This window comes from Fukomys damarensis, unplaced genomic scaffold, assembly GCF_012274545.1.
Source record: "Fukomys damarensis isolate Sample0158 unplaced genomic scaffold, DMR_v1.0_HiC HiC_scaffold_38, whole genome shotgun sequence".
Taxonomy (NCBI): domain Eukaryota; kingdom Metazoa; phylum Chordata; class Mammalia; order Rodentia; family Bathyergidae; genus Fukomys; species Fukomys damarensis.
In genome coordinates this window covers 29,930,660-29,957,129 of record NW_022900950.1, presented here as the reverse complement: position 1 = coordinate 29,957,129, position 26,470 = coordinate 29,930,660, and the positions used below count along the sequence as shown (strand labels likewise).

Here is a 26,470-nt window from a genome sequence, read left to right as displayed (position 1 = left end):
TAAGGAAAAAAAAAAAAAAAAAAAAAGGCCCAGAATGTAGTTTAATGCAAAGGCCCTGGATTCAGTCCTCCTCAGTACAAAAACAAACAAACAAACAAAAAATAAAAACAAGAAATAATCAACTTATTTCACCTCCTCTTCCTTTCCCCTCACCCTTGTTCCCTTGGATCACTTCCTTATTGCAGAAGATCCCCTGGTCCCTTTCTATCCATCCTATATCATTCTCTTTGTATTTTGTCTCACTCAAATGAGAGATACATATTGTGTTTAGCCTTGTATTTCTGATTTATTTCGCTTGGCATTGTATTTTCCAAGTGCATTCATTTTCTTACAAATGTCTTGACTTTGTCATTCTTTATAGCCAAGTAGTCTTCTGTTGTATGTAGATAACCACATTTTACTTATCCAGTTGTCTATTGTTAAGTATACAGGCTGCTTCCAAGATAAAGCTATTACAAATTGTGCTGCTATAAACATCGGTATTGACGAAAGATACTTTGGGGATCTTTGGGAATAGTTAGTTGAGGAAGAGGGGAAGGGGAAATTTGAAGAATAAAAATATGCCAAATATAGGAACCTAATAACCCCAATTAATGTAAAGTCTATATGTCGTAACGTGTGCTAAGACAAATAATACTAACAAATGTGAAAAAGATAGGTGGAGGATAGGGGAGAGGGTAGGAAGAGAGAGAGGGTTAAAGAAAGAAACAAGCTGTAATATATGCATATAGACACTCCCAAGATGATTGTAAACTGTATGAGTTACAAACATGTAGTAATAAAAACTTTTTTAAAATGATCAATGTTTAGGAAGATAGAAATAGTATTTCCTAAATTTGACCATTTAGATTATCACACTATATCCACAAATATGTACAAGTATGTGCCAATTTTAAAAATTTTTAAAGAGAAAAGATAATTTGGGCTGAGTTGTGAAGAATGAATTTTCAAAGACAAGAAGAGGGGAATAGAAGAAAATTTAAAAAAAGTATCAAGACAACTCTTGAAGATGGTACCAAGGACTGAGATGGGGAAGATTTTGAGAGGGATAAGTTTAAGAACAGGGGAAAAAGCTCAAGAATTTCATTTTGGAGGTGTCAAACATGAGCTGTCTCAGGAATGTAAGAGAAGATACTTATCAGGCAGGTGATTCAGGTGTCTAAGGATTAGGATTAGGACTGGGATTAATTTAGAAGTCAGCAACTGTACAATTTGATTAGATCATCCACAAAATGTGTTACACTGAGAAAAGAACAGGTCTCTGAATACCTGCAACATTCAAAGGCAGAGTAGAGGGAAGACTGACAGGAAGAAGCCAGAAGGTCATTTGGCAAACCAGGGTGTATAGTGTCACAAAAGCCAAGAGAAGAATTTCCTTTTGAAAAGGAAGGATTGTCTATAATGCTCAACAGCACCAAGAAATCAAACAAGATAGAAGTAGTGCTGTCAATTTTGTCACAGTATTTCTCAACCTCTTTTAAAACTATTTCTCCTTACGGAAAATTTTTAGACTTTTTGTACCTAACTGTCCACCTCCATGCAATGTTAATACCACAATTTGTATGTCTGTTTTTATACTGTGGGAAGGGCTCAAACCATTGCAATATCTTAAAAGTTTTAAATAACCAGCCTTTACCCCCCCCCCATAGCTGACACTGTCCCATTGAGAAAGCATAACTTATTGATACACAGGTGATTGTCAGCATTGACAAGAGTAATGCTGTTGTAATGGTGAAGTGGGGAATTGAAGCCTAGGCTATGTTGGATTGGAGAGTTTGAAGTAAGGAAAAGGAACAAGGAAGGAAGGTACACTTAACAGCAGAATGGTTAAGAGAACCACCTCCGTAACCACATATGTGGGCTCTATACTTGAACCTGCTCCTACCTTAACAGGGCAGGCCACTTTATTTAATTGCATCGGTTTTCTTCTCTGTAAAATTCTAGTTGTAATTGGTCCTTGTCAGGGTTAAGTGAATTCATAAGACATGTAAACTATTTAGAATAGTGCCTAGCACATGATAAGTGTTCAGTATATGTTAGCTATTATTCTTCTTATTCACGACATTAAGCTTTGGTGGGCAAATGAAAAATAAGGTCTATAATTCATCAATATCAAAAATGGGGCTATCACTGGAGGTAGACATGAGATTGTAGGAAACAGTCGGGAGACAGAAGTATTTCACTGCTGATTTAGTAGAACCAGTTGCAAAGGGAATATTGAGGATAATAGCTTTATATCTTTAATACAGTATAACAAGAAGGAATGGCCTCAGCGCCTGGTAAAAGAATGAGACACATGTTGTCTATAGTTAATAGGCCAGAAAGAAAAAAAAAAGTATAACAATTGTTATGTCATGACTATTGCTGCTCCACAAATAACCCCAAAACATAATGGCATAAAGCAACAATGCTTTATTCTTCCCCATGAGTCTGCAGATTTTAAGTGTTTCTGATAGTGTCACCTGACATTACTTAACTGTAGGCAGTTGCTGGACTGAGGCTGAAGGGTCTAAAATGACCTCATTTTCATTCCCATGGTCCCAGTGCTGAATATTGGTTGGGCCTCTCTCTGTGTATGTGGTCTTTCCTCTCTCAACAGTCAAGCTTAAAGTTCCTTACATTATGTGGACATGCTATAATGGCAGAAAGATCTCCTGAGGCTTGGGCCATGAGACTCACACATCACGTCCACCACGTTCCGTTGGTTAAACCAAGTTATGAGACCAACCCAGGTCAGTGAATAGGCAAACGAGACTCCACTTCTTGATAGTAGGAAGTGTAAGATACCACGGCCATGTTTCTCAGTCTACTATAAGCATGGATACACATAAATCTCTTGATCTGGTGAAAGTTAATACAGTCTATTTGCAGATGGCTTTCATTTTCTCTGTAAAGCAGAACAAAAATGCACTTGCTATGAATGAGGGGAAGAAGTGGAAAAAGAATAACGACTGCATGACTGAAGAGACCACAAGTTTCAAACAATCCTTGGGTAGGGTGGGAAAGAGAGCTAGAAGAATAGCATTTCAGGACTGCTGGCCAATTGTAGGGCCCGTTTGCAGGTGCAGCTTTGCATTTGTATCAATATCCATCTGCCCCTTTGTGTGACTTTCATCACCAGCACTCAACAGCCCAGGTGGAGGCTGGGCAAAGACAAATGTTGGATTCATCCAGGGTTGAGGCCTTGCCAGCTGGATATGATGAAAAGAAAAGGAGCAAAGGAGGTTAGGATTGTTGGCAAGAGACTAATAAAAATGATAGACCATGATATTTAAGCGGGGTAAGGAATGACATGAGGACAGGATTTCCCCTTTTACATTATAACACCAGCTTGAAATTTTTCATTTAATTTTTGGCAAGATAATTCAAAAGTGCTTGTTTCTTTAATATCCACAGCAAGACAATTTCATTATATGAGTACTAAGCAAGGATAGCTGAAACAGTAATGCCACTAACAGGTTTAAAGGTTTTTTTCTTTGTCTTAACTAAGAGATTCCCTCCCACCACTATACTTATTAAAAGCATTTCTAATAAGAAATCTCTTAAATGTATTGTCGAATTCTGCTCTCATGGTCTGTAAGTATTAAGAAGTTTTCTCTTGAATTGATAGTATTATAATCATGTCCTTTTTTCTCACTAGTAAACATCTTTTTAAAGTAACCATATTACTTTTGGTTTTTCAGGCCAAACATATTTTGCAACAAAAAGGGTAATGGATGATATATTGGAACACAGTTTAGTTTCATGTTTAGTTTTTCAAGGTTTAATATGTTACTCTGACTACTGGTTCCTGTATGTTTCACTTTGCATCTGTGTTAGTCAGGCCCAGGAAAGCCAAATCTTTTCTGCCTGGTTATAGTACAAGCATGTGTTTCTTCTATATGCTACGTAGCTCTCTTCCTATTGCACACAAACATGGTTAGGTCACCTCTCCAACCATCTGATACCAGATACCCAGGGCTATTTGTTTCCATGCAACAACATGGCCAGAACTTCTGGAACTCTTTCCCTCTTAGTACTTTTCCCCCCACCAGCCAAAGTCAAGTTCTATCAGATATTGTCCTTCTTGCTCTGAAACCATACATCTTATTTAAATTTTAAAATGGTGTTTCACTTACATCATTTCTCTACTCACAACTCTTCAATGACCCCGCATGACCTTCTACTGTGTACAGCATCAAGTTCAAATTCCTTCATCTAATATTCAGGACCTGTATTTACTTAAGCCCAACTCATAGAAATACTTAAGGCAGTTTGTAGTACAAATGTTAAATGAGATTAAAATAATCAGCTGTACACAGCTTTTTTGTGTGTGTGTGGTACTGGGGATTGAACTCAGGTCCTTGTGCTTGCGAGGCAGGCCACTGAACCTACTGGGGATCGAACTCAGGTCCTTGCGCTTGCGAGGCAGGCCACCGAACCGCTGAGCTAAATCCCCAGCCCTACAGCTTTTTCACAACACGAGCTCTTTTATATCTCCAATATCGTTTCTAACCAGTTTCTCATAAACAGCTTTCCATTCAGTAAGAGTGATTTTCTAATTAGGTGTACATTGGAGTTTTGTGAGGAATCATCCTAGCAATTCTTTCTTCCTTATTATTTTAAAATTGTAAAATATTTGATATATATATATACACACTGTAATGATTAATACAAAAAAGTCAACACATCCATAATACCCCTGCTTACTTTAGACATTCAGAATTGTTCATCTTCTAATTTAGTTTGCATCCTTTAATTAATATTTATTCATTTCTCTCACCCTTCATCCCTAGTAACTACCTTTCTGTACTCCGTTTCTATAAATTGGACTTTATTTTTAGATTCCACATATATGTGAGATCAAAGAGTATTTGTCCTTCTACATCTGGCTTATTTCACTTAATATAATGTCTACCGGGTTTATCCATGTCACAAATGGCAGGATCTCCTTCAGTTATATGGATGAATAATATACCATTTATATATATGTGTGTATATATATATATGTATATACACATATTCATACATATTTTCCCACATATTTGCTATATGTGAATAATGCTGCAATGAATATGGAGATACAGATATCACTTCATGACACTGTGTCTTAGTTACTTTCCTCTTGTTGCTGAGACAAAATACCCAACACACACAAGTTAAGGGAAGAAAGGTTTATTTAGCTCACAGTTTGTAGAGGTTTCAGTCCATAATTGGCTGAATTACAAGGCAGGGTGGCATGGCAAAGGGGCATTGCAGAATAGAAGTTCATGGCAATCAGAATACAGCAAAAGCAAGCAAGGGACTTCAACAGTGTCTTTCTGCTCTTTTATTTAGGGCAGTTAGCACTCACACCCTTAATCCTAGCACCCTTGAGTCTAGCATTGGACCATGAATCAATTCTAACACCATACACTCTAGATCCAGCCACCTTTGAAAAAGCCCCACTTATGACCACATGAGGCTTTGGGGGACATCTAAACACAGGATATAACACACAGATATCATTTCTTTTGGATGTGTACTAAGAAATGGGACTGCTGGATCACATGGTAATTTTATCTTGATTTTCTTGAGGCACTTCCATGCTGTTTCCGTAATGGATTTGCCAATTTAGATTCCCACCCACTCTGTACAAGGGTTCCATTTTCTCCATACTTTCATTTACACTTGTTGCATCTTTCAATAACAGTCATTCTAATAGGTGTGAGGTTATGTCTTTGTCTTTATTATCCTTGTTTTTAACATAATTTGTAATCTTATGTAATTTAATTTTTTATAATGTTATTTTTATCAAATGGTTCACAACAAAATTCCTTAAAACTGAGAAAGAACTCTCCTGAGAAGGGACAAACCAGCAGCAGCAGATCACTGTCCCTAACTGTCCAGATTGCCTCAGGTTCGTAGCATCTATCTTACGATGTTGTTTCCAAAGGAATACAGTTTTGGAGACGCTGCCTCATCTTCAACTTTCTTTTGACTATTTCTGAGAAAGAGGGAAAGAAATCTTGGGACCTGCTGCTACAGAGAAGCTGCAACTCTGTTCATTTTAACTGTGAATGAAAAAGAAGAGAAAAAAGGGCAAGATCCCTCTCCCCAAGGAGGGAAAGGCTACAGCATAAAGTAGCGGAGGTGGAGTGGAAATGACTGTTGCCTCCTTCATTTTCTTTTCTCATCTGTTGGCTCAAGAACAGGGCACTTAACAGAGTGAGACAGGAGCCTTTTGTCGGTCTGACCAGCATACACATCTCCAAGCCCTGGAAGAGCTTCCTCTTCTCAGCCCTGGCTCCCATCTTATCTCTCCTGGGAGTTCATGGCCCACCCCAGAAGAGAGGAGGGTCTTGGCCAGGGATGGCAGGAAGAGCCAGGGTAAACTATACAGAACTGGAGCCTGAAAAGAGCTAGGATGGTGCACAAAATGTGGAGGTGCAATGCCATTTGGATAAAGTATTCATTGGGGCAGAGGGAAAGCTGTTCTTCCGATGTGCATTCAGAATTGAGAACCACTACAGTCAAACAAGTTCATTGATTTTCCCTATAGTATTCATCATTTCACTGTTTTCCTCATCAACATTCCACTTTTCTTATTTATCTAAATCCTAACTATATTTGAGAGCCAACTCAGGTACTGTCAGAATCTTTCCTGATTATCTAATGTCAATGCACTCCTCTAAAACCTACCTTATTTACATTCATTTGGCACTTAGCATATACTTCTTTCACTTTCATGTGTTGAGCCTGTCTCTTAAAAAGGATTCTAAGGTATAGAAGGCAGGAACTGTATTTCAAAGCTCTTAAATCTCCAGAACCCATTCCAGTGCCGTTCATACAACATGGATTTGTGTGTCTTATAAGAGAGTGGTGCTGATGCTGATGTGGTAGATGTCATCAGTGTTTTGATTTACTGCCTCACATTTCTTTTTGGGACTGCCCTGAACTCATGGAACATACTTTACTTTTTATATATTAAATCTCCAGGAACACCCATCTCAATGAATGTGGGTTCAAGAACTAATATTCTAGCTCTCATAGCCCCTGAAAAGGACAACATTGTCTCCTGTCGCCCCTCTGAATTTGAGTCAAAATGGAGATTGTGCCTTGGCTCAGCTTCCTTTCCTTCTCAGTTCTACTCCCTTACTCCCTTACCTGTTTCTTCAAGTAACACTTCCTGAATTGTTTTCACATGAATCCTTGTCTAAGATTCTGCCTTGATGGAAGGTGAATGTGAATGTTTAACCAACTGCTATGGCTTGAATATGGCATAAGTGAGGCCCTCAAAGCTTCATTTGCTAGAGGCTTGTCCCCAATGTGGCCCTAGGGGAAGGTAATTATGTCACCACTCTCCCTTGGAAAGGATACATGCTGGTCCACAGAGTAGCTTAGTTCTTAGGAGAGCACGCTGTTATAATCAAGGCCATCCCATCACTTGACTCTTTCTGATACAGCCAGTTTCCTTTCTGTTTCTCTGTGTGTTTTAATTTTCTGTGACAGTGACAAAATACTTGAAATAATTTATGGAGAGAAAGGAGTTATTTTGGCTCACAATGTGAAGATTCCAGTCCATGATCAGTTGACCCCACTGCTTTTCAGCTGCATTGAGGCAGCATATCATGGTATGTAATGGAGCATGTGATGGAGCAGTATCACTTACCTCATGAGCCAGGAAGTCAGAGGAAAAGGGATCCCACTGTCCTCTTTGAGGACCTAAGGGAAGCCACTTTTGACTCAAGGACTTCCCAAAAGGGCCCAACTCTCAAAGGTTCCAGCCTTTCCCAATATCACTCCCCTGGAAAACTCTTTTCTTCCCTTTAAATAAGTAGAAAGTAGAGAAACAATTATGTGTTATAAGTGAAAGACACAGATTACTATAAAATCACATAAATGTAGAAGGAAAATATATCCAAGGCTCATCTGGGAGAGATGGCTCCAAAACAAGAGATTTCCAAAAGGTTTAGTCAGGCAAGAGGAAGTAGAGTAAGTTCCCCCCAAATAAATCCCGTAAGCTCAGGCTAGACATTAGTAAATTCTTGCACTCTTTTTCACCTATCTTGTTTTGCCTCTATCTTGTTTTTCCTCCCGCACACTGAAAGGTTTTGCCATCAATGAATCATTGAATGAGATTATTTCTACAGAGTCTGACCTAAGTTCCTTGTTTCCCACAGGAATTCCACGAGGCAGGATGGACTTCTAGAGTTGAAGTCTCTGCTGGACAATTGGCCATGAGCATTTCAGTGGGTTACCAAGGGTTCGATTTCCACCTGTGGTAAGCTGAAATGTGCTTTGGGTGGAAGGGACTGAAGTGGCTGGTGCAGTGTTGCTGGTGTTTGAGAGATACTGCAGAGTGGTCACTGAAGGTACCATAGAAATAGATGGCTACTGCCAGGCATCTGTGGTGCTCTCAAGAGAGAAAATTTCAGGTTTGTGTCAGTTGATCACGAATGAAAGGGGAAGTGTGGGAGTCAAAAGAGACTCATTACCTGCTACAGGAGAACAGATGAAGCTGAAGAGCAGGCAAAAGTTCAACTTGCTCTGCAATGAAGATCTACAGCAAAGACTTAAAGCTCACTTCAGGCAGATCTTCTGGACTAAAGGTAGAGCCTTATAAGGAAAGCAGTAGAACCTTCAGCTATGAAATGTGAAAATATTCCACTGCTGGGTAGGTGCAGCCTTTGAATCCCCATGTACCCCTGAAGCAATAGACCTGCAGAAGTGATCCTCTCCTTTGGCTAGAAGATAATGTCCTCCTTGTCTTGTGCTCTGGTTCAGTTGTATTTTGTCCCCCAAGTGTTCATGTGCTGCAAGACTGGTCTCCAGTGTGGCAGTGTGGGAAGTGATGGGACCCTTAAGAGATGGGACCTAGCAAAAGGCCCAGAGATCAATGAAGGTACTGCCCTCAGGAGGGAATGCTGAGCTCCTGCAGTGAGTTCTCATGAACCAAAGTATGAACCCTGAATCTCTGTCTGGCTTTCTGTTTCAAGATGTGATCTCTTCTGCCCACAGGTACTGTTGCCATTATGACAGCATTTGCCATCAGGCCCTCACCAGAATAAATGGGGACCTTGGCCAATCTTGCTTTTCAGCCCCCAAATGTACTCCTTTTATTTATAAAATTAGTCAGCCTGTGGTATTTTATGGTAGTGAAAAGACTAATATACCTTGGCAAAAGTCTCAAATGAAAAAGACATTTATAAATCAATGCTTCCACTCCTCCCATTTTCCAGTTTTGGATACGAGACCAAGATTGAAGTAGAGGGTTGCATTTCACCATGACTTAACTGGAGTAGTCCTTGCTATGCTAAGAGTAGAAAGAGTCTATAAGCCCAAATTATTGGACTTGGATAAATTACACCAGCCAAACCAGAGAAAATTTTGGAGGGAACCATGAGGGTGTGGGACCATCATGAGTAGCTAAAGGAGAACTTACCAATATGGGCCCATGCTCCCATGACACAGGAGTTACTTCCATGTAAAATGCTTCAGGACTGTTTTCATTATGCTGCTGCGTAATTGTTGGGATTTGGAAAAAACGATAGCCTACATTAAATGAAATAGGTCAGAATTTTCATGCTGGCTGGGTGTGGAAGGGCTCTGTTATGGTTTGTATTTTAAATGTGCTAAAACTTGGTCACCAGCCTGCAGTGCTATTGGGATGTGGTGGAAACTTCAGGAGGTAGGACCTAGTAAAGGGAAGCTATGTTATGAGACTGCTCTCTAGAAGGGGCTACTGGGACCCTGGCCACTTCCTTTCTCTCTCTTTGCTATCAGGCTGCCTGAGTTGAGCAATTTCCTCTGCCACAGGTTTCTATCAGGATGTGTTGTGCTGGAACAGCAACAGAGCCAAGTTACCATGGACTAACACCTCTGAAAATGTGAGCCAAAATAAATCTCTTTCTTCTTACAGATGTATGTTGTCATAGTGACAGAAAGCTAACAGGATCAAAAAGCTCAGGGACAAGGGCATGTCAAAATGGACTTACTGTAAATGACCACAAAACTCATGAGAAGTTACTTTCCTCAAGAGGTTTTAAGGTAACTAATGCAACAAGAAATCCACAGACAAAAAGGGGATCAGTGTCACTGAGAAACTGCCCTCTGCAGCTAATGCTGATGACAACAGATGCTGTCACAGTCAGGCTTCCAGTAGTAAAGGAGATATGAGCATGGGTGATAGCACTTAGCTATTGAAAGTACTTCACTATGAGAACCACTTAATTGCTCTAAGGGACAGATAAGTCAGAGTGTCTACCAGAAGGACCAACCTTTATGGACATATGGAGAGGATTAATAGAATATGGTTCTTCTAGGGATAAGAGAGATGAGCAGCCAGAAAGAACTGTGCTAAATGTATATACAGTAAAAGATAACTCCTAATTAATCATAGGTTAGCAGAAGGCTAATGACAGCCATCCTAAAGGAAAGTCATGATCCCTTGTCCAGTTTCTAGACCTGAGTCATTTCCTAAACTCATCAGCTGAAAGAGAAGCTGCATTATTATTAGCAGGAACTGAATGACAGCCAGCTACTAACTAGAGTTCTGACCCAGATTCATATAACGCAGGTTCACCAAGTCCTTGGCTCCAATCTGTGATTATCTCCCTGGTTCCTTCATGGAAATTGGAAAGACTTATCAGGTGGCAGAATTCTCACATTGGTTCCTTGGGCTGTAGAACAAGGGTTATTGTGGTAGGAAAATCCAAGTAGTAATCCTTGAAACTGTCTCTCTCTATCAAAATATTAAATAAAAAATAGTAATGCAGGCTAGAAGATAATGGAGATTAAAGCCATCCTCAGTCACTTAAAGAATGCAGGTATTCATGCTTCTTATCATAACATAGCTTTCCAGTCTGATCTCTGCAAAACTGTGTGGATCATAGTGTAGAACATTAGTAGACTGCTATGAATTTAACCAAATTTGTCCCCATCATAGTTGCTTTGCCAGATTCCATATCTTAACTAGAGTATGTTATATTATAGCTTTGGTACTGCATATACCTATTGATTTGAAAATGTGTTTCTTTTCAAACAAAGCACATGCCCAGAAATGTTTAGAAAACAACCCCAATATCTATCAACAGTAGAATCAGACAACTATTACGGAACACAGTGGAATACTACATGCCAATGAAAAGGAACAAAAAACAGACATGATGTTGAATGAGAGAAGCCAGACACAACAGAATTCAGTTTTATGAGGTAAAAAAGCAGGCAAAAATAATCACATCTCATAATGGTGACTACTACTAGAGAATATTGACTTGCCAGAAACAAGACGAGAAACTTTCAATAATGCAGAAAATGCTGTATCTCAATAGGGACAGTGGTACCATAGGAGTACACATGTGTTTAAGAAATTGTGAAATGATACACTTAAACGTTATGCATTTGAAAGCTGAAAAGAAAAGACAAAACCTTCACATTTCTCAAATAGACAAATCTGTGTGGAAGAGGGATTTCAATGTGTTCTTTTCTGTATCCACCAGGAAGAAGGATCAGAAGCTGTTTGTACCCACATGGACACAATATACTCTTGCACCATGGCAATATTAATTATTCTGTTCTCTGTCATTTATTGTCCAAAGGTACTTAGACAACCTGGGCATCCAGAAGAATGCTGCATTAGTTGTTATATTGATGACACTGTGTTAACTAGTCTCTAGGTAACTAGCAAGTGCTCTGTACATGTTGGTAAGATCTGTTCTAGGGGGTGGGAGATAAAGTTACCAAAATTTAGGGGCTTTGCCCTATCAGTGAAGTTTTTAAGGATCCAGTGGTCTTGAGCATTCTGGAACATCCCCTCCAAAGTGCAAGGCAAATTCTTGTAACTTGCATTTTTATCACCAGAAAAGCAGAATGTTTGGTAGGGTTCCTAGGGTTTTGGAGGCAGCATATTCACAGTACTTGGCAATACATTTATCAGGTGGCTTGGAAAGCTGCCAGCCTTTAGGTGAGGCCAGAATGATAAAGAGCTCTCTAGTAAGTACATCCTGTGGTACAAGCAGCTCTGTCTCCTGGCCATATGAGTCAGCAGATAACCATGATACTGCATAAACATGCCATGTGGTGCTTCTGGCAAGCCCCAGTAGACGAATCATGGCATAGACCACAGGATTCTGGAGCAAGGCCATGGCCATCTGCTGCAGAGAACTACATAACAGCTCCAGTCATGATACTGGGCCCTGGTTAAATCACTGAGCATCTGACCATGGGACATCAAGTGACCATACAGTGTTAAGTGATCACAAAATGTGTTCATAAGTTCAGGTATGTACAGCAATCTTCTGTAAGGAATCCAATATGTCTGCAATTAGGTTCAAACAGGATCAGAGCACATGTAAGGTGGCTTTACAAACAGGTAGCTGAAACCCCCATGTCATCAAGCACTATTGTTCCAATGCTTCTCCCTTAACTAAGCTCTGGTCTCACAGGTGGTTCCCTGTGACCAGTGTGCAGAAAGAAAAAAATCATGTTTGGTTCATGCGTAGGTCAGCTTGAGATTCAGAGGGAAATCCTCCAAATTGGCAGGATTGCAGGCAGTGCATTTAGTCATCAACTGTTTGGAGATAGAAGTGGCCAAGATAAGGGTATACTCACGGATGATGACAAGTGTCAGCCCATCTAGCTTGTTGGTCAGGAGTCTAGAAAAAGATAGGAAAAGGCTGGAGAATAAACAGGTGGACATACCTTTGGGAGGGCATACAGTGTGAGGATCTTTTGTAGCACATAATATCAATTAGTTTCCACTATAGATGCAGCGTTAACCAGCCAAATAGGATGACTAGGCCAGCAGATATCAGGCAGCCTTTATGTCTATGGTTCTTGCACAGTGGGCTCATGAATTTAGTAGCACTGGTGATGGAGATGTGGCTGGGCCTGGGCCAAACAGCTTGTACTCAATCCAGGCTGATATAGTACTGTTGCTATTGACTGACCTGTGGGCAACAGAGTCCAACATATGGGCTTTCAACAAAGCCAAAGAGCTGCTCAATTATACTGAGCTCCTTCTGACTGCAGAGTATCCCTCATCAGGACAGGGTTCGACAAATATGGGTTTGCTTTTCCTGCCCACAGTGCTTCACCCAGCATCACTATCAAAAAATTCAGAGGATGACTCATTTTCTGACATAGGATCTCACATCCTGCTGCCTCAGACCCAAGAGAGTCACTTTCCAGAAAGAAGGCACTCAATCAGAGGATCCACTGGATATGCCACATTACTTGGAAGCTATCAAACTGTTTACACTGATACTGGGATTGAGTTTTAAAAAAGTGGGAGTGGCCTGCTTACCATCTCCCCCAGTGATACATTTGGAGAATCTATTTCCTTCCTGCAATTTTAGGCCCTACTAGGCTATACAGGTTCTAATAGATGTGGGATACATCCATCAGAGAACATAGTAACAGATTATAGTTGTAGCTGCTGTCTGGTGACTGGGCTCCTAAAAGATCAGCATGCAAACTCTCAGAAGGAGGTGGAGGCTGCTGCCACATACTGAAGGGAGAAATACTGGGTACTCATGAGATTCACTGAGAGTCCTTGTTATTCCCTAGCCAAGTTTCAAATGTAAACAGGTAAAGTGCGGCAATCACAGCTTAATAAGAGCATGATAACCAGGGTCTTAAGCCTCTTATGGATGAGTGCCCAGTTTAATACATCAGTTAAGTCACTGAAAGTATAGAAGGGCTAGTTGAAGTGGAGGAAAATCTAGGAAGGATAGTGGAGATAATGAATATCAGCTTTGATGTTGGGACCAGCTGCAGCAGTGGGAAATAGAGCTCATCCCATACCCTATTCTTATAAAACCTTCCCCCAAATTGTGGCTAATAAGAATTCTGGAAAGCCAGGCATGGTGGCATATGCCTATAATTTTAGTACTTGGAAGGAGGAGACAGGAGGATTGCCACAAGTTTGAGGCCAGACGGGTACACAGTGAGTTTAAGACCAACCTGTACTACAAAACTGAGGCTTCTCTCAAAACAAAGCAGGAATTCAGAAGAGGTTGGGCACAGTGGCACAATCTATGTAATCCCAGCTACTTGACATCCTGAGGAAGATCACAAGTTCAAGGCCAGCTTGAACTCATCAAGACCTTTCTCAAAATAAAAATTAACTGGGGAATGTAGCTCAGTAGTAGACCAAATGGGAGGCCCAATGTTCAATTCACAGCATGAAGAAGAAAAAAGGACCTCTGGAGAAACTTGTCACATGAACATTGCATGATCTAAGCAATATTGAGTAGGCCAGAGTATTCAAAAGACCATATAGTACGTAATTCTATTTGTTTGCAACATTCAGATAAGCAAATAGATGAAGATAAAATGTAGATTAGTAATTACTAGGAGTTTTGGTGGGGGAGGGTAGGAAGGAATAGGATGACTAATGGACAAATTAGATATATTGATTCCAAATTTAATGCTTTGGTTATACTTCAGGTTTTGTTTTGGTTTTTGGAGAGAGGATCTTGCTATGTAGCTCAGGCTTGCCTCAAACTCATGGCAAATCTTCTGCCCCATCCTCCTGAGTGCTGGGATTATAGGAGTACATCACCATGTCCAGCAAGGCTCTTACATTTTTATAGCTCTTATTATTCTCATGATAAGTAAACTTTGGTGGACCTTTGGAAGTACCCTTTCACAAACTTCTAATTTTAGTCACATATTTATTTAACTAATCATCCTTGTATTAATCAGCTTTTCATTGTGGGGACAAATACCTGATACACGCAATTTAAAGGAGAAAAGGTTTGTTCTGGCTCAGTTTCAAGGATTTCAGACCATGGTCAGCTAGCTCCAAGGCAGAAACATCATGAGAGGACCTGGAAGAGAAAAGCTGCCTAAGTTATGGTAGCAGAGGAAGAGTCAGCGAGGAAGGGGCCAGGGACCAGATGTAGTACCCAAGGTCATGTCCCCATGACCCATCCAGACACACTCAAAAGGGTTCTTTACTAGTCTCCTTTGCATCTCTTAAAGCCAATCAAGTTGAGAATTACATTAACCATGACAGGGTTGTTTAGGACTTCATAAACCGAGGAACTTTAAGTAGCTGCAGATTACAAGATCAACCAGCAAGGGGTATGTAACAGAGAGTTTAACAGATCTTAGACTGCTTTACTTACACATTTCTGTTTTAACGCTGGTATCAATATGCTGATTTTTTTTAAAAAGCCCATATATTAACTTTTTTACACTGATGCTAAAGCCTGCTTCTTGTTTGTTCCCCATGGCATTCAGCATAATGATGGGGATGTAGTAGCTCCTCAAAAATTAATACAATACCTGCAAATAAAGCACTCTGGGAAGCTGATGTGGGAGGGTAGCAAATTCAATACTTGCCTGAGTAACAGAGACTAAGGGAGTCTCTTTCAAACAAGCAAACACATGTCGGTTAGTGCAAAAATCCTGGGTTCAAGATTGCCCCAGTATCTCAAAACAAATAACAACAACAACAAAAAACCACAAGCATGAACAATGGAATGGAAGATGAGTAAAACAGCAGTGTGAGCACTGTCCAGTGATTAGGTCATTTCCATGGTGGGGGTGTTAGGAGAGGGCCTATGTAGGATGGGCAGAGACTTAAGTCACAATCTTAATGAAGGCAAGCTGCATTAGGCCTCACATCTCAACAAAACAAAAAACCCAGAAAGAAGAACGTTGTGAAGCTTTAAACAACTTTCTCTACCGGAAAGCCGAAACAAAACAAATACAAATACAAGCACTTTAGAAATTATTAGGTTTGTAATTTCCAGGTCCCAGCAAGTAATAAGGGTCAGCGCTGTAAGTTACACTGTAAAAGAGATGAACAGGCTGCTGGGTTGCACTGTCGCCAGGCTTGGCCAACAAGCACACCAAAGCGCAAAGGTGGGTGGAGAGCAGGCTGACCACGCGGCTGCCACGCTCTCGGAGCAGCAGAGTATTTGGACTCTAGGTGGCTTTGTGACAGCGCCCCTAGTAGGGCGGAACGTGGCAGGCTGACACCGTGCCTCCTGCCGGAAGCAGTTTCCAAATGCACTCGCGAGCGCCCGTTCCCGCTGCTCAGTCTCCCTCCTGCCAAGCAAGCTGCCTGGACAAGGGAGACTGAGAGAAAAGTTGAGAGAATAGGTGCTCCTCCGCAACTGCTGCTCTGCCACAGCTTTCCCTCGGACAGGTCTACCCCAAGGTGCAGCACAAACTTCCGGTTTATCTACTGAGTGGACGATAAGAGGGCGCAGCGGCCTTCGGAGGAGGCAGTCCCTATCGCCTCCCAGCGACAGCTCTGGCACCGGAGAGGACAGCTGCCCACTGAAGATTCTTTGGGGACGAGGCGGCCGCCTGCTTCCAGACGAGGTGGGCTCGGGGATCAAGCTCCGGGTATCCCCACTACTTCCGGGAGACGCCACGGAAAGCAGGCCATCTTGGGGGTCCTGCCTCTCTTCCGATTGGCCAATTTGTGTGCTAATGAGCTCCGCTAGCTGGTGATTGGTTCAGACGTTCCCCCTGTCACTTGCTTCCCTGTGGAAATCTGGGTCGTTAAGGAAAGCGTTACTCGAGTCTACTTCGAGAAGAGGTTGATTGGGCTCTCAGTTTAATTTGTGTATTGTAGTGGGAAATCATTTCCCAGCTGGAACTTACGTCGCAGCTAGCTGGACAGAGGGCGGGGTGGCAACAAAGTGAAGGTTTAGAAGTAAACTAGAGTCACCTAACCCTAGCTGCAAACGAATGGGAGTGTGGAAGGAAAGAAGGCCTTTGAGAGAACAAGAGGTGTATGTAATCCCAGTAACAATGACAGCGTCGGAGGCTAGGCCTGAATTTGCTGTGCTAGAAAAGCCCTGAGGGAAATTTTCATTACCTAATTGTATGGGGATATTTTTCTAGGTGTGTAACAAAACGCCCTGGAGAATTCACTGGCTTTGTAGCAGAGTAGGGAGACTACCAGATGTTCCTGGTGTTGAGACAATTTATTGAATAACTCAACTCTCTTTATTGCTTCAGATGGGCAACTCTCAAAAAAGGCACAAGCAACTGAAGAATGGGTACCATTCCATCTGTTAAATGCATGTTGAAAGGAAAATACGGTATTAACTTTTTTTTCTTTTTCTTTTTGGTACCGGGGATCAAACTCGGGACCTTGCGCTTGTGAGGCAAGCAGAAGCACCACTGAGCTAAATCCCCAGCCTTTGGCATTTACTTTAATTATGGTTAAATGTACAAGAATAAGTTTTGAATAATATTAGGATAGCTAGATTTTGTGTTAGGTTTCAACTTTTGAAACTGTTTAATACAAAAATCATCCAACTCTTATGCTAACCAAATATGTTCCTTGCTTGTTTATGATCTTGATTGTTCTGGAAATGAAAAATCTTTAGTTTGTAATGATGTCACTTAGCATTTGAATGGATACTGTTACTAGGTCTTTCAAAGTTATAATGCAGTAACACCATAAAAATCTTGAATTTGTTATTTAATGTAAGACTGTACGAGAACTTGAAGAGTTGCTTATTCCTAGTTTAGACTCTGGGGTGAACTTCACCCAGCAGCAGTTTGCTTATTAAACTCTTACTGTAAACTCTAGAGGCAGAGTTGGAATAGTTGCTTTCCTGGCAACCAAGTCATTTGAGCTCTAGCTTCTATTGAGTCAGGTGCTTTACTACACATACCACATAGTGACAAGGGAGAAATCGTCAAAGAATAGTTTATTAGATCCACAGATCACACAGATTAACTAGTAATGATAGACAGGGACCTACCTTGGAAAATTCTATCCAAGAGTTGGGGATGAGATCTGGATATCTGGATTAAAATTTTTTTTTTCTTCAAGTGAGTATGACACCTCTTTCACCAGTGACTTACTAAATTGATCTGTTTATGACAGATATTTATGACACAGTTTTCTTCTTTGCTCCTTATAATTCAAAAGTAAGCACCTGAGGAATAACATTTAAATGTAATCCAAAAATAATGTTTGTTTAGGATGTCAGAAAATTTCACTGGCACTCAGAGACCCCTGGAAGTAACCATTCCAGCCTGAGGGACAAGGCTTGATTATGATGAAGCACGAAGTACTCTGGTGCACTCACAATCCTCAGAGCCTGCAGTATTGTTCCCTACTGGGTTTCAAAGCCTTCCTGTTAGGTTTTAATGAGAAAACACCTCAAAGGTAGATATAACAGCCCTAATTATTTTAACCTTAACAAAGTATAATGGGGTAGTTTGTATTATTATTGTTGTTAATATTATTTGGTACCAGGGATTGAACTCAGGACCTTGTGCTTGCAAGGCAGTCATGGTGCCACTGAGCTAAATCCCCAGCAGGCAGTTTGTATTACTGTATTTATAAGCCTTATTTTAGAATGAATATCTTGCTAAAAAAAAAAAATGTAAATTGTACTTTCCTAGTTATCCTTGCTTATTAGGTAAAGAACATGCATAGTTCAAGTCTAAAATTTGTTGACATGAAGTAGTCAGATATTTAAAACAAATGAGGGCTTTTAATCAACTTTACCAGAGAGTTAAAGAAGTTAAAAAAAATCATTTTGGTATTCAGATGTGAGAAATGTGTGCTCAACTAAAATTGTCTGTAAACAATGGCTTTAGGCAAAGTGGTAGGTCCAATTGTGTTCTCCATCCTAGAAGTTGCTTTTCATTTTATGTGCAGACTTCTCACTCTAAGATTTGCCAAATTAAGTATTTGAGTAGGGAATACTTAAAAAAAAAAAACTATGAGTAAAAATGCAAAGCCATATGTAGTCTGTAACTAACTCTTTGAATTTTGTATACACTGTTTGAATAGGAATCTTGGAGCCTCAGTATGAATCAGTCTGGATCTAGATCAGATAGAGAAACCTCATCTCAAGACCATAATCATCATGAGAATGGGAGAAGATGGCAGCAAGAGCGCCTTCTTAGAGAAGAAGCCTATTATCAGTTTATTAATGAGCTCAGTGATGAAGATTATCGGCTGATGAGAGACCACAATCTTTTAGGCACCCCTGGTAAGAAATGGGTAAAAGAGGAGACACCTTTTTTTTTTGGATAAGAGGAAGAATTTCAAAACAAGGAGACTTTTCCCTCTACTCTTTCCTCTCTCAAAATATGTATTTTTGTGAGTTTAAAGGGAAGGACACCAAGAGATGGAGGGAGATAAGCAGGAGAAGGAAGGGAAAGGAGATTAAAAAATGTATTAGGATGTATTATGTACTTGTATCAACTCCTGACAATGAGTGTCATCACTGCATACTGTAAATACGTACTAATAAAAAACAAGCTACTATAACAAAGTAGAAAATCACTGGCTTACTTCTCTATTTTACTTTTTTTAAACTTCTGTATTTTATAAATAGGTAAGACTTAGATATATAAATGCTAAAGTAACAGATTGATGTGCATATTAGTACTAAATATAAATATATTAAATGTAATAGTATTAAATACATATGTAGTCCTAGTTCTCTTCAAGTGATATTTAAAAATATTTAAGCCCTAGTTATAACCTATTTGAAGTATTTATTCAGCTAGATTAATAATGCCCAAAGTCCAATATGCCTCATAATTTTTTCACAGATTCATTTTATAAATGAAATTAACTGAAACTTGTATCTTTATATATTGTATGTTTATATGTTGGTGGTCCATATAATGAAATATTGGGGTAAAATTCAAGTAAACAAAACTTGAAGTTTTCTGTACAAAAACTCCCTTCTTAATATTTTTAACTCTGACAATGCACAAAATTAATAGCTCATAGATTTTGTATGTATGGACTGAAAGTGCTTTATCAGTTATTCAAATTTACTCTTATTTTAGTAAATTTTAATAAAATAGTAATAAGCACTTAACCAAATTGATGTATATTTATGTTAGTTGAAAATTTTAACTGTTTTGTGATAATACTGACACTCTTTTATAGCTGGTTAAAGATTAGTCTTAACCTTCATGAGTTCTCATAAAACTTAGTAATTTCAAGTTTTTAAGTAAGCAATATTTCATTGTTTCAGGAGAAATTACATCAGAAGAACTACAACAGCGGTTAGGTGGAGTAAAGGAGCAGATAGCGTCTCAGCCTGACTTGAGAAATGGAACAAATAACAGAGGTACTGTGGAGTCCTTTCCTTAAGAAACAGGCTTGACTGGAGCAGTTGTAGGAATGAAAATATTATTTCTTGCATGTTTATTTTTAATGTTTCCCAGCTTTGATGTGATATTCATTCAGATAATATTTATGTATTATATGCAAAACAGTCTTTTTGGACAGTACAGAAGAGTGAATAAAAAATTTCAGATTGTCTTCAAGAAATATGTGTGCTATATTATTATATACAATATATATTATATATGGCAGAGTTCATTTTTATCTTAGAGTGAATGCACTACTTTTTCTACCATCATGTAGCTAATTTAGCTTCCTAAAATTTATATACAGAAAATTACAGAAACACTGAGAAGCAGGAAATGTATTTTTATTTCTTTATCTGTTGATTTCTTTTGTTATTTTACTAAGCAAAAACTAAGCCATAGTATAAAAGGTTCTTATGAAAAGGAGAGTACTTGTCAAAAAATAAAAAGATATAAAAAGTAGAACCCAACTTCTGTCTCTCTAACCAGTTCTACTTCTCTACCCAGAGATATTCATTTTTAGTAATCTCACATATTTTATCAAATCATTGCATTGATTATTATGAAGTAATAAACAAAGATGAAACCTTCCAAATGCAATGTCACAATATGGTGTAAGAAATTTCTTTCTCGCTTAAGCTAACAGCCCAAGAAGGACAGACACACTTTGTTTCACAAATCTTCCTGAGATCCACCAAGCTAGCTGAGTGAGTCTACAACTATGTTGTTCAGTGCAGTACCTACTAGCTACTTGTAAATAAAATGTCATACTAGTCATACTAGCCACATCCAGGTGATCAATAGTGACATGTAACTGGTAGCTTCCCTACTGGACAGCACAAATATAGAACATCTCCATTATTGCAGAAAGGTTTATGAGATGGTGCTACGCCAGCATGATCATGCTGAGTTATAACCACAGCTCTAGGTTTCCCTACACATCTGCATGCCAGGTTGTCTTCCTGGCCATTTATAATGTTTTTACAACGGTAGAAGGTAAGATAGAGCTCCACTGTTTTAGACACACTGTCATTGCTACAGTCTAGTTAATTAAAGAAGGAAGTAGTAATTGGGTTGATTTGGGGGGGGGCATGTTTTGAAAAAGGGTCTCATTAGCCTTGAACTCACTATGTAGTCTAGGCTGACCTCAATCTCACAGTGATCCTCTTGACTCAGCCTTCCATGTACTGGAATTATAGGTGTGCACCACCACACCCAGTTTAGAATTAACGTTTTCCCTCCTTTTACTTATGTCTTTTCCAAACTAAAATGCAAATTTGATATTAACCCATTTTCTTCTTTGTAATCAGATATTTAAGTAAACTATATTGATATAATACTTAGCTTTTGAATATGTTTTAATGGAAATTATATTTATCAAATGTAAAATAGTTAATTATCTTTAGAATATGGCTAAAGTTGCTCCTTATTCTATTGATGTAGTTTATAGCTTTAACTTCATTTTAAAAAGTGTTTATGAGAGTGATTTCAGTAAGGAGTTGAAACTAAAGAAATCTCATTTAATAGTTATTTTTGAGAAAAACTCTAAAGTTGAGGTCTATAGTTAATGTGCATCAAAATGCTTTTTGTTATGTTTTGCACTTTATAAAATGCACTGGTTACAAATATATAAATGGAAGCTTTAGGCATGTCACAGTGTCCATATCATTGTCAAAGAAGTTTGTCTTAGCCAGTGATTTAGCTCAGTGGCACTGTGCCTGCCTTGCAAGTGCAAGGACCTGAGTTTGATCCCCAGTACTCCCCCCTCCAAAAAAAAGTTTATCTTGGATACACTGATTTCCAAATTAACTCATTCAACAATATTAACTGAGAGCATGATTTGTACCAGATACTATTAGGCTGGGCATTTAACAATGACTAAAATAAAAAATATTGGACACAGTGGCATACTTCTATAATTCTAGCACTTTGGAACATTGAGGCAAGAGGACTGCAAATTCAAGACCCACCTGGACAACTTAGTGAGAACTTGCCTAAAAATTTAAAAATTTAACAAAGGGACCAGGATGTAGCTTAGTGGTAGAATACCCTTGGGTTGATCCCCCCATTAAAAAAAAAAAAGATAAAAATATTTGTCTTCATGGAATTTACACTGTAAATGAATAGAGAATGTATTATTTTGTACAATAATGAACATTTATTGTTTTCTATGTGTCAGATACTATGCTAATTATTTTATATACATTGCCTTATTTTATCCTCATGAGAATCCTATGAGATTGGCATAGATAAATAACTTGCTGTAATTTTCCATCTTCACACAAGGACAACTAATATGATTCTAACAGTATATTCATAAATTAGATTTCTTGAGATGTACATTTTTTTGCAGTTCCCGAGATATAAAATTTATAGGGTTATAAAAAATACTGTATTGCAAAAATGTTGATTGAATTGGTTCATCCATAGATAACAGGATGAATTTAACATAAAGTTTGCCACTGTATTGGTAATAGTATGTGAATAAAACAATATCAGTGTACAATGTAGTATTGGATATATTTCTCATTTGCTGTAATAATTTGTCAATAACAAACAAAGAGCAAACAAATTTGCATAAATAGTAAAGTTTTTAATTATATAAGTAATATTCTAATTTTTAGAATATGCCTACCATACATACTTTTCATTTAGAAAGTTCGAGGTTTTTTTTTTTTTTTTGCCACTTTCCATTCATTAAAGTGCATAAATGTTTTTTAAATTTATTACAAACTCTGTTTTTCTTACAAGTTTTCAGTAAAGATCTAAGAACAGATTTTAGGAATTGATTTTAAATTCATCTTATTTGGTTTCCAGACTCACAAGTACCTAGAGAAAGTTCAAATGAAGATTCTTTGCTAGAATGGCTGCACAACTTTCATCTTACTGGCAATGCGACTCGAAGTGGACAAAATGGGAACCAAACTTGGAGAGCTGTGAGTCGAACAAACCCAAACAGTGGAGAGTTTCGGTTTGGTCTGGAAATCCACATAAATCGTGAGAATAGAGGATTTGAAATTCATGGGGAAGATGATACGGGCATTTCACTTTCAGGTATTAACATAGGTCACACTATAAATAGGCAACAAAGATCAACTAGTCCTGTGGCTAGGAGAATAAGAAGCCACACCTCAGTGAATTTCAGTGGTGGTAATTCCAACATTCCAAGGACCAGGCTTAGTTCAAGGAGGCAGAATTCAGTTGATAGATCACTCTCAACACTGAGAAGGTTAAGGAATAGAAGTGGGAGAGCAGTTGGTGTTCCTAGAACTAGTACTTCACGCATTAACTTTAGTAGTCAAACAAATCAGTCAGGTGGCAGAGAACTCAGGCAAAGGGAGGGACAGAGATTTGGAGCGGCACATATTTGGGAAAATGGGGCTAGAACTAATGTTACAGTGAGGAATACAAACCAAAGATTAGAGCCAATAAGATTACGGTCTACTTCCAGTAGCCAAAGCCGTTCACCAATTCAGAGACAGAGTGGCACTGTTAATAATTCCCAAAGGGAAAGTAGACCTTCATGGCAAACCATTAGGTCTACTAGGAGAAGAGGTATAACTCAGGTCTTTTTAGAGCCAGATAGAGAACAGAGAGGCACTGCATCTTCCCGATTCTTTAATTCAAGACTAGTGTCAAGAATAACAGTAGAAGAAGGGGAAGAATCCAGCACATCCTCACTTGCTGCACAACAGCATCCAACAATTACACTGGACCTTCAAATAAGGATTCGTCCTGGAGAAAATCGAGATCGGGATATTATTGCAAATAGAACCCGATCTAGAGCCAGGCTAGCAGAAAACACAGTCATTATTGACAGCAATAGTGGGGGCTTTCGCAGAACTATTTCACATTCAGAGCGGTCAGGTATTCGAACCTACGTTAGTACCATAGCAGTTCCTCTTCAGAGGATTTCTGAGAATGAGGTTGTTGAGCCATCCTCAGTGGCTGCTCGATCCATTTTTAGGCAGATCATGACTGGGTTTGGAGAACTGACTTCTCTAATGGAGGCTGAGTCAGAGTCAGAGATTCAGAGAAATGGTCAGCATTTGCCAGACCTGAGTAATTTAGGTACAGCTAATGACAGCAGCCAGCACAGTGAAAGTTCCTTTCAGCACAGGCAAGCCCAACAAGACAGCACTGAAATGATAGGTGAAAATGAGATCACCCAGCCTCAGAACAGAAGCAGTGACAGTAGAAATAGTAGGCAGTTGCGAAATTCAAGCAATTTTGTAGAAAGTGGAACACTACCTATTTTTCGTCTTGCTCACTTCTTTTTATTAAATGAAAGTAATGGTGATCAAATACGTGGTTTAACCAAAGAGCAGATTGACAATCTTTCCACCCGGAACTATGAGCATAGCGATATTGACAGTCAACTAGGTAAAATTTGTAGTGTTTGTATCAGTGACTATGTAACTGGAAACAAGCTCAGGCAGTTACCTTGTATGCATGAATTTCACATTCACTGTATTGACCGATGGCTGTCAGAGAATTGCACTTGCCCCGTCTGTAGGCAACCTGTTTTAGGGTCCGGAATAGCAAACAATGGGTGAAATGGTATCTATTCAAGTATAATATTTTAATAGAGCTAAATGTTTAAACATTCTTTTGTTGAGTTGCGATGAGCTAACCAGGATGGGAAAAAAAAAATTATAGTTTGAACTATTTTTTGTGTGCTTTTTTAACTTGTTAAAAGAGAAGAATTTATATAAATTTAAAATAAAAAATGTTAATTTATCCAAAGTACAGAATAGTTAATATTGCTAGAACCAAATAACCTTTAAAATGTTTTTATTTTTGGTAATTTTGTCATGCTAAGCATTTTTGTATCTGCACAGTTCAATGAGTTAAAAATCTTCCTTAATATTACAGCAGATTTTACTTGGGTCTTTAAGTTTAATAAGCTTGGTATTATGTCTAGACATTGGTGTCTGAGCCTTTCAGAGAATGTTTGGCTGAATGTTTACTATGTATTTAAGTTACCTGAAATAATTTAATATGCAGCATACTATACGTGTATATATAGATATTAATTTTAAGGTTAAAATATCTAGTTTAAAAACTACAAGTTTGATTCTTATTAAAGCTTTTGGGCTAATACTGCATATGGCACAATGTTTAATATTTACAAGATCATCTCTGAAAGCAGATTAAGATATAATTTTAAAATAGAGAATGTATGGAAGTGTCTGTCAATCTTATTTATTAGCAAGCAATATATAATATTGGACAAGTGTGTCTTTATTCAGAAATGGAACATGGAAAATTCAGGACATAGAGATTATTTAACTCGAGTTCAGCTTTTTTGCTTTTATTTTTGGAAAGTGCCAACAATTCTTTGGATTAAGTAAGGTACACAGTATGTATGGTTTCTCAAATTTAGTTTAAAATATGTAAAGCATGGTGCTGGGGATTTAGCTCAGTGGTTCCACTATCTGCCTTGTAAACACAAGGACCTGAGTTTGATCCCTGGTACCAAAAAAAAAAAAAAAATCTAAGGCATATACAGAATCAAATGCCTAGATTATCTGTTAAGTTCACTTGGAGGCCAAATAACTCCAAATAATATAAAAGAGAAAACCTTAAGAGAATGTAGAATTTATGTAAACACAAAGTATGGATTGAAGATCTATTTCTACCAATAAATGTTAAAACCAAGACTGTATGTGAGCTATTTTTTTTGTTGTTATTGCTTTATTGTGGCATACTCATTCCTCAAATTTTTATTTCTGTACTGGGAATTGTAGATGATGTAGGTGTTCAGGTTTCCTCTGATGGCAGACCATCTTTGTCTTAATGGAAAAGGTGTATTTGCTCTTAGAAGTTAAAAATCAATTGATCTTAGCCATAAGGCCAAGAAGTAATTGAGCAAAATCATAAGAACAATACTTCAAGGCCAGATTCTGTGAGATTTAGGAATATTTCCCCATTTGGTTTTTCTTTCTGATCAGTGATTATATTTAATTCATTAAGTTAGTTGTTAGGGGGTGCACTTAACAAATGAAAGATCTTTGTAAGAGTTATAACCTTGGGGTAAACAATATTAATATTAGGTTAGTTTTGGAGCATAGGACTAGTTGATTTGGGCCTGATTTGATGGTTTTACACACCAGACTAAAGAATTTTTATTTTATCATACAGTAGGTAATTAAAACCATTCATTGATGATTTTAATGGCGTATAGTGAGATCATTTTCCATACTTCAGAAAGAATGGTCTGATACAGCCTACTAAATACAATGAAATGGGAGAGAAATGGGAAGCAACAAATCTGGTAAAAATTGTGATTAAACATTATCATTTTCATTATCAGCTATTACAATCATCATTAGTTACTTAACATAGGATGAGGGTAATGAAACTGGAAGAAAAAACTGAATGTCAAAATGTGTTTTAATTTTTT

The 26,470-nt window shown here is 38.5% G+C and overlaps 2 protein-coding genes and 1 long non-coding RNA gene across 7 annotated transcripts in view; 2 read left to right on the top strand and 1 right to left on the bottom strand.

The window, feature by feature from the left end:
- Positions 1–8,589, top strand: part of LOC104862100 — a 17,576-nt gene extending 8,987 nt beyond the window's left edge. Inside the window, exons 3-4 of the long non-coding RNA XR_004515669.1 lie at positions 8,142–8,242; positions 8,466–8,589. This is a non-coding gene — a long non-coding RNA (uncharacterized LOC104862100). The remainder of the gene's footprint in view (positions 1–8,141; positions 8,243–8,465) is intronic.
- Positions 8,590–10,016: 1,427 nt separating this feature from the next.
- LOC117284588 lies at positions 10,017–17,010 on the bottom strand. Its single transcript, XM_033759863.1, has 3 exons — positions 16,990–17,010; positions 14,691–16,424; positions 10,017–12,614 (listed from the first exon to the last, which is right to left on the bottom strand). The coding sequence occupies exons 1-2, from the start codon at positions 17,008–17,010 to the stop codon at positions 15,756–15,758; spliced, it is 690 nt and encodes a 229-aa protein (XP_033615754.1). The 3' UTR covers positions 10,017–12,614; positions 14,691–15,755.
- Rnf6 (ring finger protein 6) lies at positions 16,220–24,785 on the top strand. 5 transcript variants are annotated; one of them, XM_010623810.2, is made up of 5 exons: positions 16,220–16,299; positions 16,945–17,027; positions 18,743–18,944; positions 19,947–20,042; positions 22,882–24,785. In XM_010623810.2, exons 3-5 carry the CDS (start codon positions 18,761–18,763, stop codon positions 24,618–24,620), a joined length of 2,019 nt encoding a protein of 672 aa, XP_010622112.1. In that variant the 5' UTR covers positions 16,220–16,299; positions 16,945–17,027; positions 18,743–18,760; the 3' UTR covers positions 24,621–24,785. The 5 variants fall into 5 exon arrangements, with proteins under 5 accessions (XP_010622112.1, XP_010622115.1, XP_010622113.1 ...); XM_010623811.3 differs by lacking the exon at positions 16,220–16,299 and adding an exon at positions 16,441–16,519; XM_010623813.2 differs by lacking the exon at positions 16,945–17,027 and having other exon boundaries at positions 16,230–16,299.
- Positions 24,786–26,470: the final 1,685 nt, after the last annotated feature.

Excerpts from the sequence above, each read along its gene's own strand:
- LOC117284588 (XM_033759863.1), bottom strand. The coding sequence starts at position 17,010 with ATGCATTTAACAGATGGAATG. Across the intron at positions 16,425-16,989 it reads TGCATTTAACAGATGGAATG|CTAGCGGAGCTCATTAGCAC; the intron begins GTACCCATTCTT and ends ACCAATCACCAG.
- Rnf6 (XM_010623810.2), top strand. The coding sequence starts at position 18,761 with ATGAATCAGTCTGGATCTAGATCAGATAGAGAAACCTCATCTCAAGAC. Across the intron at positions 18,945-19,946 it reads CAATCTTTTAGGCACCCCTG|GAGAAATTACATCAGAAGAA; the intron begins GTAAGAAATGGG and ends TCATTGTTTCAG. Across the intron at positions 20,043-22,881 it reads AAATGGAACAAATAACAGAG|ACTCACAAGTACCTAGAGAA; the intron begins GTACTGTGGAGT and ends TTTGGTTTCCAG.